Here is a 22,761-nt window from a genome sequence, read left to right as displayed (position 1 = left end):
TCTGTAAAATCAAAATATATTGCCATTTCTAATCTCTAAATATTTTTCATGAGCTGATAAAGCCCTTATTTTTCAAGAAAGATACAATCTATAAGATTCAATTGCCAGAGTTTATATGATATAGGTATGGTTTATGCATATACATGTATATGCATGAATGATCACACACACATATGCATGCATATGTACATACACACGTACACACACACACACGCCAGTGGAGTATACTTTTATCCAAACTGGTAACTAAACATATCAATAGAAATTCTATATTCACAGCAATCCAATGTTCTTATTAAACACCACTATTTTCTCTTTATGAGGTAAATCCAATATCTTGAACTTGTGAAAATGCTTTATTTTTAGTACTGCCAGTATTCCCAGAGGTATAGCACTGATTCTTTACTTAAAATAATTCTGCCTTCTGGGCAAGAGGCTTTTTTAAGTATTAAATAGGACAAAATGTTTTGTAGCTGCTATCTGTTTTATTGTGTGTAGACCTAAGTTAAGATACTTTTAAAATTAAATGTCAAATCCAGGTTGACATTAGAAACACAGCAGTGCTTGATATTTGATGAGAAGCTGTCAACTTTTCTCTCCCTGTCAAATTGCCAGCAGCTTCTTTATGACTAGGCTAAGCGAGTACTGGTAGGCAGAGTTCCATATACAAAGATCTCAATACTATAAGATATGTGTGTGTGTGCATGTGTGTGTGTGTTAGGAGTGAGTGTGTGACAATCTTTTTTGTTAGGAAATTGAATTTTATTCTTGTAATTATTAAAGTGATTTTAGGAACAATTCTTGTAGATGAATCAATCATTTAGAAATCCCATTCAGAGTTAGGCATGAAAAGGCAGGTAGAATTCATTCTAAGTGGTAATTTCCATGAAAAGTTGAATCTTTGAACCTTAGGTTACAGTTTTAAGGGAAGTTTTATATTCTGTTATTTGCTAGGCTGATAGTCTATCTTAATATACCTTAATTTTCATTTCATTTCATTTTTACTAAATATCACTGCTAGACGAATGTGTGTGTCAGTGGGGGGTGTGTGTGTGTGTGTGTGTGTGTGTGAGTGTACAGGGGTGTAGCCAGAACACAGAAAGGAATTGGTAGTCAGGATGTTTGGCTCTGTTTTTCTTTCTTAAATAGGCACGTGCGCACACACACTCACACTCCTCATTCTAGGTGGTCATATATTTTTTAGGAAATTATGTAATACTTCGTATCTCAGAAAATGGGGGTAATTACCTAAATGATTGAAGCTCTTTACTCCACTCCTAATCAAAACAAAACTTTAAAAAAGGAGGATACAATATTGCATTATCCCCAAAGGAAGCCAAAGAGGGTAGATACTCTTTCCCTGATCTCTAAAAGCTGAAACACAAAGAAGTGCTCCTCCTGTGGGCCTCTGATATTAAACAAGTGGCACAAGGGTAAATAAGAGATTATATAATTGACTCTTTGAGGCAGATCCAGCAGAAGTGTTGCTGGCATCAGGTGGTGGCAGCTGCTGTGTCAGACAGCAGTGTCGGTGCCCTGCAGTGCCAGTGCATACTGTGGCACAGGACACTGACTGCTCCTTGAATTATGTACTTGGTTACAGGTCTTAAAGCCTAGCATTCTATTCTATTTCCTAATTGTCTGGGGCCCTCCCAACACCATGAGCTAATCAGTACATTTTGTATCAAAATTTTTCTTTTCTATCTAAGTATGTTATTTGTTTTGTGGCTCGAAATTAGAGAAACTTGACCCCAAAATAAATTACAAAATTATATTCATAGGTGCATGCTAATTTAAAATCATTATATTGTCCTGATAAATTGAAGCTTTAATCATCATGAAGTTTTCATACAGGTAGCCAGTATTACCTTTTCCCTTAAAGTTTCTTTTGTCTGATATTAATATAGCTAGAACCATTTCCTTTATATAGAATTTATATATAAATATAAATATACACATATGTATATATGCACATTTGGATATGTGTGTGTGTGTGTTCTTGGATTTCAACATTTTCATTTCTTATATTTTACATGTATTTCTTTTAAACAGTGTAAAGGTGGGTATATTTTTTTCATCTAGTCTGATTATCTTTTGCTGGAAGATTTATATTAATATTTAAACTGATTACTGATTATTTTTTGATCTATAGCCCTATTTTATATTTTCTATTGGTTTTGTTTTATTTTTATTTTTCTATTCTTTCTTTTGAATAGTATTTTTTAATTTCTTTTATTTTGCCTTCTGAATAAAGCACTGCATTTAGATTGTTTAGCAAAGTTCTACTGTTAACAAACTCCTGTGAAAATCTTTTTGTATATGCCCACCCTTAACATTTTCAGAGCCCAGTGCAAGTGTACACCTGGATACTCCTAGCCCTGCCCACCTACATTTCTGACTTCTTGAGCTCCTGAGGACCTGAGTGTGGACAACTTGTCCACATAATCGTACTCTGTTCAAAATCCCACCTGTATCTTCAAACAGCCATCATTTGGCTTCAAACAGCCTGGGTGTGCAACAAGAGTTACAGCAGAGAGTTTGTCCAGCCTGTAGTAGACAAACCTGGGGAAATGTTCTGCACAAGCTTAAAAAAGTAAGTTGAAGCTATTGCAACACAGAATCCTGGGGCTCTAGATCCTTGGAGCATCACTTAGAAGGAAGCAGGGTCTGGGTTCTGATGGCCATATCCCCATGGCCCTTTAGATTCACAGACTTACTGGTCAAAGTGATACTAAAGCAGGGCCAGAAAGGAGAACTTACATTCAAGTCAGGAGGTCAGGGAAGGAGCCACAGTTGCCTGAGAGTAGCCTAAGAGTGGTCTATTTCTCCATGAAAAATATTTTTACTGGATATCAACTCCTGGCTTGATAATTTCTCTCAGCACAGAGGTTTATGTTACTCAGACTTCTACCACCATCATCACAGTGGAGAAATAATTCTCCTCTCATACTGTTTTATGTTCTTAAATTCTCTTTTTGTTCCAGCAATTTTTTCAGTCCTTTTCTTTTAAATTGAAGTAAAATTTCTGTTCAATATTATATAATTTACAATGTACAATATAGTGCTTCACAATATTTAAAGGTTATACTCCATTTATGGTTATTATAAAATATTGGCTATATTCCCCATGTTGTACTATATATCTTTGTAGCTTATTTTATGCCTAAGAGTTTGTACCTCTCACTCCCCTACCCCTATATTGTTCTCTCCCTAGCCCCCTCCCCACTGTTAACCACTTGTTTGTTCTCTATATCTGTGAGTCTGGTTCTTTTTCATTATATTCACTAGTTTGTTGCATGTTTTAGATTCGACACATAAATATCATACAGCATTTCTCTTTCTTTCTCTGTCTGACTTATTTTACTTAGCATAATGCCCCCCAAGTCCATCCATACTGTTGCAAATGGCAAAATTTTATTTTTCATGGCTGAGTAGTATTCCTTTGTGTGTGTGTGTGTGTGTGTGTGTGTGTGTGTGTGCATGCATGTGTGTGTGTAGATACCACTTCTTTATCCATTCATCTGTTGATGGACACTTAGGTTGCTTCCATATCTTGGCTATTGTAAATAATGCTGCTATGAACATTAGGGTAAATGTATCTTTTTGAATTAATGTTTTTGTGTGTTTCAGATATATACCCAGGAGTTGAATTGCTGGGTCATATGGTAATAGTTCTATTTTTAATTTTTTGAGAAAGCTCCATGCTGTTTTCCGGAGTGGCTGCACCAATTTACATTGCCACCAATAGTGTACAAGGGTACCTTTTTCTCTACATCCTTGCCAACATTTTTTATTTGTGTTCTTTTTGATGATTGCCATTCTGACAGGTGTAATGTAATATCACATTGTGGTTTTGATTTGCATTTCTCTGATGACTAAAAATGTTGAACATCTTTTCATATACGCCTGTTGACCATCTGCATTTTCTCTTTGGAAAAATGTCTATTCAGTTCTTCTACCATTTTTTTAATCAGGTTGTCTGCTTTTTTGATATTGAGTTTTATGAGTTATCTATATATATATATGTTGTATATTAATCCCTTATTGGTTATATCATTTACAAATATTTTCTTCCATTCAATAGGTAGTCTTTTCATTTTGTCAGTGGTTTCCTTTGCTGTGCAAAAGCTTTTAAGTTCAGTTAGGTCCCACTTGTTTATGTTTGTTTTTATTTCATTTACTTTAGGAGACGCATCCAAAAAATATTGCTGAGATTTATGTCAAAGAGTGTTCTGCCTATGTTTTCCTCTAGGAGTTTTTATAGCATCTGGTCTTACATTTAGGTCTTCAATCCATTGTGAGTTTATTTTTGTATATGGTTTAGTGAATATTCTAATTTTATTCTTTTACATGTAGGTGACCAGTTTTCCCAGCACCACTTATTGAAGAAACAATTCCATTTACCATCACATGAAAAAGAATAAAATATCTAAAATAAAACTACCTAAGGAGGCAAAAGACCTGTAGTCAGAAAAGTATGAGACTGATGAAAGAAATTGAAGACAACACAAACAGATGGAAAGAGATATGGTGTTCTTGGGTTGGAAGAATCAACACTGTGAAAATGACCATATTACCAAAGGCAATCTGCAGATTCAATGCAATCCCTATCAAAATACCAATGGCATTTTTCACAGAACTAGAACAAATAATTTTAAATTTGTATGGAAACACAAAAACCCTGAATAGCCAAAACAATCTTGAGAGAGAAGAAAAGACCTAGAGGAATCAAGCTCCCTGACTTCAGACTATATTACAAAACTACAGTAATCACAACAGTATGGTACTGGCACAAAAACAGACACATAGATCAACAGAAGGGGATAGAGAAACGAGAAATAACCCCATACATTTATGGTCAATTAATCTATGACAAAGGAGGCAAGAATATACAATGGAGAAAACATGGTCTGTTCTAGAAATATTTAAGACCATCTCTCGCACTTAGTTTTCTGAAGTGACACTATGATATTACTAGGTGTGTGTGTGTTCAGTGTTTCTGAGATTTACTAGGCTTGTTGGATGTAAAGATTGGTGTTGTTTGACAGTTCTGGAAACTTTCCAGCTATTACCTTCTATATGACCTCTGCTTCTTCCCTTCCTTCTCTCTCTAGAACTCCAGCTAAACACATATTAGACCTTCTCATCCTAATCTTTATTTTCCCTGTTTCCTGTGTTATTTTATCTTATTTTTTTCTGACATCACCTCCAGCTTCAAATGTTTCTAATTTGTTGTTTATTTCATTGTTTTAAATTTTTCTCATTATATATATTTTTCTTGAACTTCTATTCTCTATCCAAGTCAGTTACATCACATTTTATAGTTTCCTGTTCCCTGAAAATATCATCAAGCTTGTGTTATTCTTTTAACAAACTAATCATAGTTTTAAAATCTCTGGTGTTATGTTTAATACAAGAAATCTGTTAACATTAGTATATTAAAGTCCTTTTCTGTCATCTCTCATATGTTCATGATACTTTGCTTCTTTGTGTACTTATTATTTGATTTATTGTGAAATGCTTATTTCTTTGTAAAATTATTTTTGCAATGATTTTAACAATATCTGGAAAACTGAATGAAAGAAGTTTGGGTTTTTTTGTTTGTTTATTTGTTGCTAAATAATTTAACCAATTTAACATCTCCAATTCTTAGAATGTGCATTTTGTTGGACCACAGATGAGAGAGTTACCAGGAGTAGATCCTGCTGGTTTTATTGCTTTATTTAAGCATTTGTCTTGGTAAAGACACTATCTGTTTGTTCCTAGGAATGCTGCTCAGTATTTATAAGGATTCTTTCATAGGTCCTTTAATATATTTTCTTTACCTATCCATCCATAAATATCTCATAAATCTCTTAATTTTTCCCTCTACATATTCATTCATTGCGATTTCATCCTACAATGTGACTTCATTTATCATCCATACAATGGTTACTTTCCAAAGTGTATCTATTTCCATCTGAGCTCTTTCTCCCCATCTCAAGTAGAGTATATTTTGGTGGTGTTGATACCCTAAATTTTGATATTCTTCTTGTTTCAAGAGCATCTCAATTTGAAAATACCTTAAAACTCTAGATTTCTTAATGATGGCCATTCTGACTGGTGTGAGATGATATCTCATTGTAGTTTTGATTTGCATTTCTCTAATGATTAATGATGTTGAGCATTCTTTCATGTGTTTGTTGGCAGTCTGTATATCTTCTTTGGAGAAATGCCTATTTAAGTCTTCTGCCCATTTTTGGATTGGGTTGTTTGTTTTTTTTGCTATTGAGCTGCATGAGCTGCTTATAAATTTTGGAAATTAATCCGTTGTCAGTTGCTTCATTTGCAAATATTTTCTCCCATTCTGAGGGTTGTCTTTTGGTCTTGTTTATGGTTTCTTTTGCTGTGCAAAAGCTTTGAAGTTTCATTAGGTCCCATTTGTTTATCTTTGTTTTTATTTCCATTTCTCTAGGAGGTGGGTCCAAAAGAATCTTGCTGTGATTTATGTCATAGAGTGTTCTGCCTATGTTTTCCTCTAAGAGTTTGATAGTTTCTGGCCTTACATTTAGGTCTTTAATCCATTTTGAGCTTATTTTTGTGTATGGTGTTAGGGAATGATCTAATCTCATACTTTTACATGTCCCTGTCCAGTTTTCCCAGCACCACTTATTGAAGAGGCTGTCCTTTCTCCACTGTACATTCCTGCCTCCTTTATCAAAGATAAGTTGACCATATGTGCATGGGTTTATCTCTGGGTTTTCTATCTAGAAACAATAAATGCTGGAGAGGGTGTGGAGAAAAGGGAACACTCTTGCACTGCTAGTGGGAATGTGAATTGGTGCAGCCACTATGGAGAACAGTATGGAGGTTCCTTAAAAAACTAAAAATAGAACTACCATATGATCCAGCAATCCCACTACTAGGCATATACCTTGAGAAAACCATAATTCAAAAAGAGACATGTACCAAAATGTTCATTGCAGCTCTATTCACAATAGCCCGGAGATGGAAACAACCTAAGTGTCCATCATCGGATGAATGGATAAAGAAGATGTGGCACATATATACAATGGAATATTACTCAGCCATAAAAAGAAACGAAACTGAGCTATTTGTAATGAGGTGGATAGACCTAGAGTCTGTCATACAGAGTGAAGTAAGTCAGAAAGAGAAAGACAAATACCGTATGCTAACACATATATATGGAATTTAAAAAAAAAATGTCATGAAGAACCTAGAGGTAAAATGGGAATAAAGACACAGACCTACTTGAGAATGGACTTGAGGATATGGGGAGGGGGAAGGGTAAGCTGTGACAAAGTGAAAGAGAGGCATGGACATATATACACTACCAAACGTAAGGTAGATAGATAGTGGGAAGCAGCCGCAGAGCACAGGGAGATCAGCTTGGTGCTTTGTGACCGCCTGGAGGGGTGGGATGGGGAGGGTGGGAGGGAGGGAGATGCATGAGGGAAGGGATGTGGGAACAGATGTATATGTATGACTGATTCACTTTGTTATAAAGCAGAAACTAATTTTTTTTAAAAAGGGAAAAAAAAGGAACTTTCTGGGATGTTGGAAATGTTCTAAAAGTGGATGTAGGGGTGGCTGCACAGCTCTGTAAATTTACTAAAAAACATTTGTTTGTACATTTACAGTGGGTGTGTTTGGTGGGATATAAATTACACCTCAATAAGGTTGGTAATAAAGAGTAAAAAAAAAAAAAGAAAAGAAAATACCTTAAAACTCAATTAATTTTAGTCCAAAAACTCCTGTCTCCTTTCTCAGAAATGTCTCAGAAAACAGCGAACACCAGCTGCTGATTTACCCACACCAGTGAGTTGAAGGGTCATAAATCCTTAACACCCTTTTTCTCTCATAGTCCATACCTAGCACCAAATTCTACTGAGACTATGCTATTCATAGCTTTGGAACGTGTATTCTTCATTTTTATTATTACTTTTGTATAGATTACAATAATTCCTTTTGCATAGTTCAATGAAATATCCTTCAAACTGATTATTTCATTCTCTCCAATTCATTCCCCACACCACTACCAAATATTTTCCTTAAATAAAAACATGATCATGTGATTATCCTGGTAAAACATCTTAATGAACATTTATGAATCTTAAATATACATTTCTTAATATGATATTCAAGATCTCTCTTTCTTCCCTCACTTGTGCTCTATATTCTAACAATGTTGTCATCATGTCCTCTCTCAATTTTGAGCCTTTCCAGGTGCTCTTCTATGTCTGGAAAATGTATATTCCACTGTTTAAATTGTCTAATTTCTACTTTCCTACAGTTCTTATCACAGTCATCAGTTCTTTGATGTTCTTTCTTAACCAGTTAGACTAGATTAGTTTCCCATAGCATGAATAACCCACCCAAGTAGATTGCTTAACAGAGAGTATTATACCCACTTGGTAACTAGTCTCCTTCAGTGAGAGGAGGGGCTGCATTTTCCTCACTGTTAGCTGCATGCCTGAATGTGGTATTGGTTACAGTAGGCACTTAGTTAATACTTGCTGCATTGAAAGTACAATTACCCTTTTATCAGTATAATCAATAAAATATATGATTTTAAGTGCAATTTTTAACAAGTCATCATACTATATGCTGGGAATTTAAAGCATATAAAAAGCGTAAGATTTCTGTACTCAAGTAGTTATGATTTAATTGGCCATAAATGATCTAAATCCATTATGAATGTAAGCTGATCAAGATAATGAACAATAAGCTGTTTACTATTGTCTAATAATTGCTAAAGGTGATCACTGAAACATTTATCCTAATAATTCCTTGAAATTCTATCACACTTCTTTTCTGCTAAACCCTAATGAAGCCCAATTTCTTGCCTGTAAACAATATCATTTCCATGATAAATAAGAACAGGCTTATTCAATTTGAAAAATAAGCAAGCATTTTACGAATGGAAATGTTCCATTCCACAAAGGTTTTCAATTTCCATGATCCTCTCACAGTTTAGTGAGGGAGAAAGTGATCAAAATATATAATTTAAAACAGCATAGTAATTGCAATGATGGCCATAATTGAAATGTAATAGTATGGGTCAGGACTAGCTTGAATAGCTATATAGCTTTGATATATTTTATGTTATAATAATTTATTGCATCTGATGAATAACATAAAAATCTAATTATTCTAATAATGGTATTGAAATTTAGATATTTTTTTCTGATATCTATAAGCATATAAAACTTCCAATCTCTCTATTATATATGTCTTTCAATTGATAAAACATAACTTTCAAAAATGATAGTAAAAGGGGAGAAGTTAAGTCAATTATTTGTGAATAATTGTCTCATAAATCTTTATTTGTAGATTAATTTCAGCAAACTCTTCTGTAATAGTCAGGATTTGTTCACTTGTTCTTTTCTTCCAATATTTAAAAATAATGTATTGGGGAAAAAACAGATATTAAATAACAAGGAAAGCTTACTAACTTTAAGAATTTAAGGCTATTGTCATAATCACCAAAAAGATTAACTCTGTCGTGTAGAAACTAAAATATTTTGTAAAAAAAAACTAGATATTTTGTAATACTAATGTAAATATAGTAAAACAAGTTTCTAATTTGGTAAAAGTATTTCTTAAGCAAAATTCATGGGAATAACTAAAAAGACAAGTTTTTTTTTTCTCCTTACGTTTTATTGTTTTAAATTAGAACAATTGGATGAAATTATTTGAGTCAATATTGAAGTTGCTTTTTATGTAAAACATTCCCCCAATACATGCCAACTCTTTTTCTTTTTAGAATAATTTAGAACAAAACATTATTTGACAACAAATGTCCATATTAAAAAAAAAAGCCATGGTGGTGTCATTCTCCAAGAATGCCTGTAGGTAATGGAAAGGCAAGTGATTTTCTTTTTAACAACCTTGAACACAGATGGGAATAAACAGCATTTCCCTGGGAAGCAAAATCAGGCTCTGAGAACTTCACAAGATACGAGTTGCTGGCGAGCAGTGCTGCACATTAAAAGGTGCAGAATTAGTTGGAGGTCACTGTGATAGCCCTGCCCCAGTGGAGAACGATTGGCACTTCACTATAGATTTCCCTGCCAGCCCCTATTCCTGTTTGACACCTTCATTTAAACCAGTCACATTTTCTCCTCTCCAAGGTTTAAAACAGGGATCAAGTATATTTCTTTAATAATATCACATTCCCAGAGTGACTCCAGTGAGGGGACTATTGAAGGGCATAGTTACTTACATAAGGACCATCACGGAGGAAGATAATAAGTGATACAGTAAAGAGATGCTCCCACCAGGGCACTGAAGATTAATTCAAACAGCTGTCACAGAATTTCATACAAAGTATGAAGTAGATATCTGTGACTCCATTTCTAACTTACAAATATTCTCAGGTTGTCCACTATTCTCACATAATCATACATTAAACTTTAGGTTTGCCTATATTTTGGTAAATTATACTTGTTTTCTTTTTTTTTTTTTTTTTTTTGTGGTACGCGGGCCTCTCACTGCTGTGGCCTCTCCCGTTGCGGAGCACAGGCTCCAGACGCACAGGCTCAGCGGCCATGGCTCACGGGCCCAGCCGCTCCGCGGCATGTGGGATCTTCCCGGACCGGGGCACGAACCCGTGTCCCCTGCATCGGCAGGCGGACTCTCAACCACTGCGCCACCAGGGAAGCCCTTCTTTTGTATTTTTTAAAATGGTTTCCATGTGATCTAACACATTGAACTGTCTTCATTATGACATATTTTAACGGGCTAGTTGTCTTCTCCAGGCCACACCAAGCACATCATTTGAACGGGAATTTCACGAATGACTTAACTCCAAGTGTAACTTCTACAGTTATCGACTCCTTTGAGTTTGCCCTCCTCTCTCTACTGTCTAGTCTCACAAACTCTCCCAAGTTGTTTCCAGCTCTTCTTCCCCTACCATCTCCACTCGGCTACGGGTCAGCATGTCATCCCTTTGAACCAGGGTTTGTGCCATTTCCACCCCTACCCTTTCACCCAGCTCACTGATTCCTCTACACTCAGCAGGGGAACTCTGGCTATCCCACTGCCCTTGACATTGCCCCTCTTGACCACACTGATGCTGGGGACTCACAGGGTGATGGCGAGTGATACTGAACACTGAATTCATTCTTCTGAACAGCTACTCAAGGCTCTGTGGGAGTCAGGATGTGTTTTTCGTACCTGAGCCTCTCGCCACAGCACTGCCACTGGAGACCTTATAGAAGCCAAGGCACACTGCACCACTGTATTTGTCTTTCCAAGGTCATCTGACTCTTTACTCTTCTAGGCAACTTCTGGGTATTGCACTGTGGCTGATTCTCAAGATTAGATGCCATGTGACTACAACCTGCCACTGGGCATATTACGTATCATTGTATCCTCTCTGCTTACCACCATCAGGCCTGGAATATATTAAGCACACAATAAATCTTAAGGAATGGAGCTGAATTTATTTTGGTTGCTAAGACTCACTTTTCTTCTAAGATGGGGAAATGATTCCCCAATCTTTATTGCATATTATTTTATAGAAGTTTAGGCCTAAAGAGGTAAGTAGGTTTTATCACCAAATTTGGAGCAAGTTCAAGTAACAGTAATGCTGTTTTATCTGGAGTGACTGTTCCATGTGATACTCATGAACTGTCACTGGTTACCTAGGGAAAAAAAGGTACACTAAAGCCTTCCCATGCTGACTTTTATCTTGTCATCTTTTGGACTTGTTTCTCCCTCCCTTCTCCTCAATCACATGATTTTATCAGACATACTGTATAAATTTGAACCTCAACTCTCCATAAAATTTGTGTTGTTTTATTTTATTCTAATACTTATATATGTGATAGAGTATGGTATAAGCTATTTTTATTTTTATTTATTTATTTTATTATTATTATTATTATTATTTTGCGGTACACGGGCTTCTCACTGTTGTGGCCTCTCCCATTGCGGAGCACAGGCTCCAGACGTGCAGGCTCAGTGGCCATGGCTCACGGGCCCAGCTGCTCCACGGCACGTGGGATCTTCCTGGACCGGGGCACGAACCCGTGTCCCCTGCATCGGCAGGCGGACTCTCAACAACTGCGCCACCAGGGAAACCCTATAAGCTATTTTTAAATAGGAGAAATCACATTCAAAATAATTCATTTTTGTTAACACACAGTAATATTAAAAATCCAGCCTCCAAAATGCAGTGAAATGAGACATTTAAGTAGTGTTAATGAATTCCAGAGTCTTTTGTATGTTTTACTATGAGTTAGTATTATTGGCATGGATAATTAAGTTGATTACAAATATCAGGAGTTTTTTTTTTTTTCTTCCTGATATGGATTTTCAATAAAGCATACTTTCTTTCCTCCCTTTTTAAAAAATTTGTCATTAGCTCTGTTTAGTCCTAGTCATGATAACTGAATGGAAAGACAGAAACTTCAATTCAAAAGAAAATCTTAGATCTTCTGTTTTCTCAGAATCTAATGAATACCTGGTGCCTTTGAAAAGCATTATATTTGAATTTGTTGGAAAGCAGGGATGGAGAGAAAAAAATTAGTACCAAGAGGCAAAGTAAAGGAAAAAAGGATCTGTGCATTATAGCTAGAGATATATTACTTTCAAATATATTTTCATCATTTGCTGATAATGTAAATGCATGCAGTATTTGCTAATTCTGCTTGTTGGCACTTTCATGATTATGGATTTGATTTTTTTCCTACAAGTTATAAATTTGGTTACAGTTTTGACTCTGCTGTATACAAGTTAAAGATAACATTTTAAAATTTTCTATAGGTCTTTAAAGATATAAAGAGCTAAACAAAAAAGTCGGTCTTATAAATATGCATTTTGTCTTCTAATATATATTTTAATTAGTAGTATGAATAGATATACAATTTAGAGAAATTAGATTTCACCCATTTTCATCAAGCCTCTATAGTAGATTTCAATTCCAACTTGGAATGTGGTGCAATATATAAAAAATTCCAACAGCAATTCTGTAGTTAAAGGCATTATATAGGTTCTGAGTTTATGGCTGCTGGGGTTAAGCTACTTTCTGATTAGAGTTTAAAGGTGTCTGGTGGTTGGTTGCTAGAATTTCACTGAATAAATGGCCTAGCTGCCCAAATGACAAGACGACTAAACCTATGGAATCCTAGAATTGTGTTTCAAAAAAACAAAACTTTAAAATCTTAAAATATGACACATATTTACTGTTATGAGTAATGGTTGTGTGTTGCATTATTAGAAAGAATTTAAGAGAACTAAACACCTAAAGTATTACTAGGATATGAGAAGTATGGAGTACATGCTAATAGAAATGATGAGTTTGGCTAGTTGCATAAATAATATTTGCACACACTTTTGCAAGCTTTCTGATGGATCTGCTGTTTTTTTGCGACAATCACCCTCTATTGGGTTTGACAGGTTCTTTCACTGACTGACTAAGATAGACATCCACACAATCCCTACAGAATGATATGAATTGTTTGTCAATTGTTAGCCAATGAGAGAGGCCAACTGCAAATGCTTAGTTCACTGTCTCCCCCATTTGAATAGATTTTTTTCTTTTCTGAGATTAAAAAAAAAAATTGCTTGCCTTAAGTTAGAACAGCGAAAAAGCAAGGATCAACTAATGCCATCCTTTCAAATATTTTATACTATTACTTCTGCTTGAATTTTAATGGTAATAATGATAAATCTGAATCTACTATAATGCAGTAACATAGAATATAGAATAAAGGCAAAGACATATATATATATATGTATAAAATATAAGATACATATTTATATTTTATATCTAAAATTTTCCTGTATGTATCTGTTGTATGCAGATATTCCAAATATTGCCTAAAAATATGTGAACTGGAGATTTATTTAATTTAAAAGTTCTCTTTTCAGATCAGGAATCCACATTGTATATGCATTTCTTCAGTGGATTCATGTCCTCTGGGCTTCCTCTTGCAGTTGTCATCCTTGTCCCCTCTGTCATCTCATCTATTTTTCAGTCTACAAATATACACCTCTTCTCTAATCTCTCCCATCCTAAAAACAACATCAAAACCAACCCTTCCTGACACCATATCCCTCTTTGTTTACTGCACACTGGGATGTGTTTCCATTCCTCTGCTCTAATTCACACAGATATTTGTTGAGAAAGTATTTGTAATATCATGTCACACATTCTCATCTTCCATTCTCTCCTCAATCTATTCCAAAAGGGCTTTCATTCCCATAACTCTACTGAAATTGATCTCACCCATGTCTCCAGTGACCTACATCTTGCAAATCCAGGCTTTATTTATTTCTAATCTTAAGGATCTTGAACTTTCAATAGTATTGGATGTAATTGATATCTTCACCCTCTCAATACACTTTTCTTTTGGGTTCTCCAACACTGTTTACTCTTGTTTTTTGACTACCTCATCAGCCATCACTCAAGGTTTGGGTTCTGTGATGCAATATACCCTTGGCCTTTTGATCTTTCTCCTCCCACATCAGTCATTAGTGAGTCTCCTTTGCTGGCTCTAATTCCACAGCTTGATTTCCATCTGTTGTAATGCTCCAAGGCTAAGCACTGGAACTTCTTCCCTTCCCTATTTATACCCTCTCCTTAGATGACCCTGGTCAGTGTCTTGATTTAAACATTGTCATTATGCTGATGACTGCCAAATTTATGTCTTCAGCTTTGACCATTCCTCTGAGGTCCAAGAGTATGTGAAGATGTCTAAAAAGCATGTGAGATGTTATTGAACAATATAAAATCTTGGTGTCCCTTCCCACTATAAAGCATTTCCCTCCCTTAGCCTTTTGCAAGTTTTCAAAAAGCTTTTTCTCCTTGTTCACAATTACAAAAGTGCTGCTGAGGATGTGGAGCAAATGTCACATCTTCTATTCATGTGCACATTCAAAATGACATCTTGATTCTTATATTGAGGATTCTAATAGCAGCTTGATATTTAGAAGACACTAATTTAACTTTATTAATATACATTTATTTATTGGCTCCATTGGGTCTTCGTTGTTGCACATGGGCTTTCTCTAGTTGCGGTGAGTGGGGGCTACTCTTCCTTGCAGTGTGCGGGCTTCTCACTGTGGTGGCTTCTCTTGTTGCGGAGCATGGGCTCTAGGCGTGCGGGCTTCGGTAGTTGTGGCACACGGGCTCAGTAGTTGTGGCGCACGGCCTTAGTTGCTCTGCGGCATGTGGGATCTTTCCAGACCCGGGCTCGAACCCGTGTCCCCTGCATTGGCAGGCGGATTCTTAACCACTGGCCATCAGGGAAGCCCTAATTTAACTCTTAACTTAGAAAAAGGACTCAAATTTTTAAAAGTTTGGCAAATCACAAATGCCATTAGGATGACACATGACATGTAGCCATTTTAAAACAAAAGTCTAGTATTTGGTGGCAGGGTTTTCATTTAAGAGGTTTAACAACAAATTATTAGTTTAAATATCTTAGCTTTTTTAAGGCTTGTGTGGGCCCATAAATAATGTATACTCTGTTCCCAAATCATTGAGTTTATTGTCAGGCAACACATTTTTATTGCATGCTCCTGTATACTAAAGATTATGCTAGTTGCTAAGGTTACCTTAGTGATTTAAGGACACATGTCCAAAGACCTCAAACTGGTATAGGAGACAGGAAATAAACAAGCAATACATCAGTAATTAATATTTCAAATTGGAAAAGGGTGTAAAAAGGAGAGGAAGTCAATATTAAAGGAGATAGCAAAGGAAAGCTCTACTAAGTTTGTTTGCTAATTTGTTTTAATAATAAAAGGTTATTTCAACTGAGTTCATCAAATTTTGAATAACTACTAACTATGAGACACTATGTTAATTAATGAGAAGGCAATGATGAAAAATGTATATTACCTGATACCATGGAGCTTGCTGTCTAGTACTGATTACTACTAAAATGTTTGCTGATGCTCTTTGATTTTCCAAAGTAAATGCTTAGTTCATTTATTTGGTCTGAAATTTAATTTTGAATATGATAAGAACTTAATTTTTATTCTTATCATAATTTACCTAGACCAATGGTTTCAAATGTTTCAAGAATAAGGACCTATATTCAGAATTAATATATATGAAGGGTTTTCATAGATTTGTATTTTCTATCATTTATGTAAAAAATAGTCTATAGTTACTATGAATTTAGTTAACTTTAATAAGCATGCATTTACTCAGAAGATAATTTATATAAATTTTTAGTAATATATATTTGTAATGTACACTATATATTTAGTAAACAATAGTTCATACATTAGGGGAAAGGATTCCTTATTAAATATCAGCTAGATACAGAGGTGGAACTATGGCTATACTTGAATTTTCTACTGCTTCCTACCCAAACATGAGGGAAAACCCATTGCCATACATTTGCATAGTGCTTAAAAATGCATGGGGAGGGAAGGATGAACAGGTGGCACACAGGATTTTTAGATGATGAAATTATTTTCTTTGATAATGGTAGATACACGTCATTATATGTTTGTCAAAACTGATAGAACGTACAACACGAAGGGTGGAGCCTAATGTAAACTATATACTTGTGGTGATTATGATGTGTCAGTGTAGGTTCATTGATTGTAACCAGTGTACCACTGTGATGCAGGATGCTGGGGGAAAGCTAAACATGTGTGTGTTGTGGGGCGAGTGGATCAGGGGATACATGGGAACTCTGTGCTTTCTGCTTAGTTTTGCTGTAATCCTAAAACTGCTCTAAAAAATAAAGATGTAAATGTATAGGGGAAAATCTGTGTGTGTGCATATGTACATATATGTGTATGCATAAACACATACATGCATATATGTATGTATTAAATGAGACTGTATACATTTATAAAATGTAAAATTATATATAGAGACAACACATGAACAAGTGTTATCTTAAGCTACATCTCTTAACAAAAGCAGTATTCATACACATACACACACAATTTATGACTTTGTATACACATATATTTTCAATCTTTATAGTAGCTTTTGAAATACATAAATATCTTTGTCATTTTAGTGACATGCGATCCAAGACTTAGAATGTTTAGGGGTCTTCAAGGGTCACAGCAAGGGCTTAACCTTGACTTCTTTGGTTAACCATTATTATAATCATATTATTACCTTCCTCTGCTGAATTTATAACAACATAACTGGAAACATATTTTTTAAAACAATGTAATAAAATTTACAAATTACATATTTTGGTAATTTTGTATTTGAGGAACAGCTTTTAAAAAATTAATTAGGTAATAAAAGCAGCAAGAGGAAGAAATATTAAATCTATCTTGGGATGTAAATACTTTCAGCCTGTGATCGCTTAGGTGAAATCCCATGCCTTAGGGCATGAGGAAATGTTCTCTTTTCTCAAATTTTCCTCAAGCCATGAGATTCTGTGCACCGACCTGATTTGATTTGGGGAATAGTGCTGTTGGTATTGAAATTCAGTATTTTTTACTGTTAATTTAGGAAAGTCACTTCCCCTTTATTTAAAATAGGTATGTTGCCTGAATTATTGAGTAGCCATGTCCCTTAACAGCAACTCTAATCACTTTTATGATGGATAGAAGATGTACACATCATTACTGTGAAGTTAATTTAATTCTGTTCATGTTAAAATTTAAGCAAATCTTTAACCACATATCACTGTCATTTCCTAAGTTTTTTAAGTGTCCCCTGAAATGGTCAGTTTATATATCAATGTATTTTTCAAATTGTAAAATGAAAAAGATTAGCTGACACAGTGCAGTAGCCCCAAACACAATGGGACAAAGCAGGTGAATTGCCTCAGAGGCAGCTTTCTTAATGTTTGACTTTTTCTACATTTATTGAATACTTAAAAGTGCCAGAGGTGGTGCAGGGCCTAAAAAGGATTTGCTTATCGGGATTTAGAGGCCAAAATTTAGACAGTCATATGACTGTATAATCATGAGAACAATTCTAATTTAACATTTAGAAATGTAGGGGATTTTGTATGATGGATTTATGATAATTTTTCTACATAATTGAGGGGAATTGGCAGTTACTACTCTGTCTTATTTAGTGTGGAAGTTTCTTACAGAATGTAGATTGAAAGATGGCAGTAAAAAAAAGTCCTCCATTTCCAGAGAAATTCAGGAAGTGGGAGTATTAACTCTCTGGTAATCTGATCTGTTATTAAGCCTCAATTACTTCCTTTTACCCACCCACACTATCTATCCTCTTCATACAGGCAAGTCACCAGATTACAATGGTCTGTGATCCCAACTGGAATGCATTCTCTGCCATAATTCAAGTACACAAGTCCTAGTCCCCCCGGCATGACACATTCACAAGGATATTTCCCCCCAAGAATTTCATCTCAGGAACTGCACCAATATGTCCTTTCCTATGTAAAGCATTAGTAATGTCTTTTATTACTCTATATAAATTATTCTCATTTAGTCTCATTGAGTGAGAACTTAAAACTTTACCCAGGTTTTTCCAAATTAAAAGGATATCAGAATATTTTATGTCTTCAAGATAGCTTTAAAATAGTAATGTTGTAACTCTAATATTCTTGAGAATCTATTCCAAGTCAGCACACGGTTGGCTACACATATTTCCTCTACTGATAGTTAAATACTGATGAAAGATAAATGAAGAAATATCTGCAGAATGTTGCTTCCTTACTGAAATGAAATGAAGAATTATACTGATCACTAGGAAAATAGCATGCTTGTTTCTTATGAGACATGTAGGTTTAGTAACACATTTCTACTATTTGTTTAAAAAAATGAGATACACTTTTAAATAAATGCTAGCAGAATAATTTTTTAAGGAAAATTCACTCTAAATGCATCCTAGAAATTGTATACCTGTAGATGTACTTAACGAATAAAGCTTGGCAAGCATTGAAGCCAATAAATCAGACAAATATCTTCAAATTCAATAATCAGATATATCTTTATGACTCTGACAACATTTGGTGATCAACTGGTTATTTGACTTTTCACAGGGTTAACTAATGCCTGCTTTAATAATACCTTGAATAATGATACTGGAAATTTTTGTTTCCATGTGATCCATTTTGATAGAAACCAAATTGTCACGCTGACCTTTCTTATGGCATGTTTTTCAGAATGTAATTTCTAAAAGGCGGAGACTTAACAGTTTGTATTGTGCTGAATTTCATTTATAGTGTTGCTTTCATAATTTACTTGGCATACATTTATTTTCTGGAAACGTTTATTTAACTCTTATGAATAGTTGAGATATACCCAGCATCCTTCCTCCTTTTGCCCTCAACCTTGCTGCTTCTTGTTGACCCACATCTTACAGGAAAGGGGCTTTGCCTTTTTGCATGGGCGAAGCATATAAACTAATTTAAACAATCAGCCCAATACAACCCTATACCAAATAAATTCAGTAAAGGTAACTCTCAGTGTTTTGGGAATCCTAGAAATCAGATTTCCTCTCTTCCTCTCTACCACGTATGTAGCGTGCAGATATGAAGCCTAGAACATCTGTAGTCATTTGCTGCCAAAAAGACAATCTGAGAGGAACAGAGCCCCAGAAGATCCCAGGGAAATTGATCTGGGCCCGAATCATGTTTAATGTCAATCCCAATTTAGCTCTTGGCATTGCCAGTCATATGAGGAAATACTTTTCTTGCAATCATTTGCCAGTTTGAATCAGGCCTGCACTTATTGGAAAATGAATTACGTACATAATGGATAAGAAATTTGTTACCAGGAATGAGGTTACAAGTAACAGGGGAGAATTCTTTAAAAGTAGGGGAAGTGAGAAAGACCACTCTCTCTTATGAGAAGTGGAAAATCTTTGTTTTACAATTGCATGGTGGTTAGTTAAAGTGAAGTTATTGTACTTTGGACCTAGAGCATGTGCTACCAAAACTATTGTATTTGGCAACCGAGAAAAAAAAAAAATAGTAGGATGATGGATTCTACAGACAAAACAGAAACAATCTTGCTTTGTTATGTACCTCTCAAAGCAGAAAGAATAGAAAAGAATGTTTTGCCAAGCGTGGCTCCTCTGTCTTTGGTCTGCAATATACCTGTATTAAGTTTAATTTGCAGGGACCCCCATGATTGGGAAAGTTGAATTACTTACAACAAGCCAAATGGAAGGTTATCAGAAGCAGAGATATGAGAGACATGGTAGGAGAATATAGAGAGGAATAGGAAATATATGGCCTTATCCTAGAATATTTTCAAAGCATTGTCTCCTGAAAAAAATATAAGCACTCACATTATGGAAATAAAATCAAACTAAAGGTTGAGAGAAGAAAATAAATATAATAAATACTCACCACTACAGTCCATTGGCTTCTCTAAAGATACAACATATACCTATATATACATATATATACACATACATATATGCATATATATACATATATACACATGTATATCTCCAAAATATGTCTTATACAGATAAATGTTTCCCAATTAAAGATGGAAGCAAAGCTATATTTATAAGATTATTTTGAAAAGCCTTTACAAGAATATGATTTTCACATTATTTAAGGTTAGTATATTAAATGTTTTCAACATGTAATTAGATGACATTCTTTTTATAGATATAAATAAAGTAAGCATTATTTTTCAAAATGATTTACAGGTTAAACAATATTCTTCTAAGATGCTGTGGATACCAAATACTACAAATCTCATGAAGAATAATTTTTAATACACATATCAAAAAAAGTTATTTAAGTCTGATTTCCTTTTTACAGTCTTTAATTTTCTGATTTCCAGTTTACAAGTGTTTAAAATGGACAAGTATGATTTTACCTCTTAGTAATAACGTTGATTCAAGATATTTTGATTCAATATATGGCAATAAGTCTCCACATGTTAACCATTAGTATCTTGGTTTTTTTAGTGGGATGTAACACTAACAACCACTACCTACAAAACACATCATTATTTTGGTGGTTTTGCAAATCTCTTCTCCACTTGTCAATTCAAAAAAAAAAATTCTAAGAATTAGGGAATATGGAAAACTTAATGAAATTGACTTCCAGATTTATAATCTTTCTATTTTATCCTAGAAGAGAACATTAAAAATATGTCATTGCTATAAAATACCATCTTGTTAACATTACAAAAGATTGGTGGGAGCAAGAACTGTGTCACTGATACATAGAGCTTTGGAGTTATCTCTACAAATTAGGAAAATGTTCAAAGGTAAAAAAAGAAATATAGCAATCCCTAAACCATGTTGATGATGAGTAGCTTAGTCTAAACTAAGTATTTTTCCACTCATAATAATCATCCTCCCCTCAAATGCCTTTTAAAAACATACATTACACAGTACAGTAGCAGAAATCAAGGAGAGCACAGACTATTTTCAAGAACAGAAAAGTCTCTAGCGAAGAAAGGTATCTTATAGTAAAGAGCAGACTTCTTTAGAGACATTAGTCAATTAACTTGCAATTCATTATGAAGATTTTTCTTTCCTCATATGGGGAGAGTCTACTCTATTTGAAGTTGCCACACCGTTTTCTGTTCCTTTTCTAGAAAACCTGCCCTTAGTCCGTTTCTTCTTCACACTTGGGGCCTGAAGAGGAGCATCTTCTTCCATCCACCTCTGAAGCTGATCATTAAATAAATTCCATGTTATGTATGCTTGGATAGTGCAGCTGGATGACAGAACAGCAATCTTAGCTGCCAACACGTTCACATCTTCGGTACTGCCATCCGAATTCCCATTCTGCCCTCCAGCCAGGTGAAAACCAACAGTGATCACAGAAACAATTAAAGTCACGAGTCGACCCAAAATAAACACAATGGTCCACAGAGAAAACTCTTTCTGGTATTTTTCATCGCTAAAATAAAACAGGTCGCAAAAGTGGGAAAGGAATTCCACAAAATAATGCATCATCAAAAGAAGAAGTCCCAGGTGATTCAAGTACAAGAGGTAAGCTCCCGCAATGTGAAAGAGGTGAAGACCAACGTAGACAACTTGCTGGGAGAGATCTTGAGGTTTGATTCTCTGGAAGTAGAGTTCAGGAAAGGCGTGAAACCAGTAAGCCAACTGTGAGATATAGAAAAACTTCATCTGAAATGTCATCATGGTATTGGGATGAGCCCTCCATAAGAGAGACAGGTCTGACAGGCAGTTTTCAGAGAGTAGAATGAATGTGCCCCAAATACAAGAGACAAGGAAGAATACACTAAACTGACCAGATTCGTTAAATTTGCTTTGTTTCGGTTTGGGGAACTGCATTCGCCTGTTAATTCTATCCAAGACATACTCTTGAATAGTGGCGTGAATGATGATTGCCACCAGCATGTAGAAGAACACTGTGGCCAAATCTTTGGCACCATAATGATAAAGGAACTTAGGTGCTGTGGCTCTTTCTTCTGCTTCTTCGGCAGGGAAGGTAACACCGTGCTGGAGAGTAATAAAAACGATCGACACTTCTGCTGTTCCCTCGAACATGAGCCCCAGCACGAAGAACATCCCCACACAGGCGACAAGGTCCGCATGATTCTGCAGGATGAATTCCTGACTCAGGACTGGGGGGTTCTTGGTGCCCTTCTTACGAAACGTCATGGTGGCGCTTCCCAGATACTCACCGACGAGCGGCAGCTGCCTCCCCGTGGCTGCTCCTCAAGGCGCCGCCGCCGCCGCCGCCGCCGCCGCCGCGGCTCCGGGGGCTTCACTCCCCATCCCGGAGCCGTTCCCGGGTCGCTACGGCCACCCAGGAAAAAAAAAAAAAAAAAAAAATCAAAGCAGCTGGCTGAGCAGGACTGAGCATGCGCACCAGGGCCGGCGGAGGCAGGGAAGGAAATCGA

The 22,761-nt window shown here is 35.5% G+C and overlaps 1 protein-coding gene across 1 annotated transcript; it reads right to left on the bottom strand.

The window, feature by feature from the left end:
• Positions 1-14,651: 14,651 nt before the first annotated feature.
• On the bottom strand, positions 14,652-22,519 carry TRAM1L1 (translocation associated membrane protein 1 like 1; the record flags this gene model as incomplete). Its single annotated transcript, XM_079703711.1, is given in 4 exon segments — positions 14,652-14,704; positions 19,941-20,040; positions 20,042-20,063; positions 21,486-22,519. Coding segments are annotated over 4 exon segments (1,209 nt in total).
• Between the last annotated feature and the right edge of the window lie 242 nt (positions 22,520-22,761).

The sequence above is a fragment of the Hyperoodon ampullatus genome (genome assembly GCF_949752795.1).
Source record: "Hyperoodon ampullatus genome assembly, chromosome: 1".
Taxonomy (NCBI): Eukaryota; Metazoa; Chordata; class Mammalia; order Artiodactyla; family Ziphiidae; genus Hyperoodon; species Hyperoodon ampullatus.
This window is presented reverse-complemented; position numbering and strand designations above follow the sequence as displayed.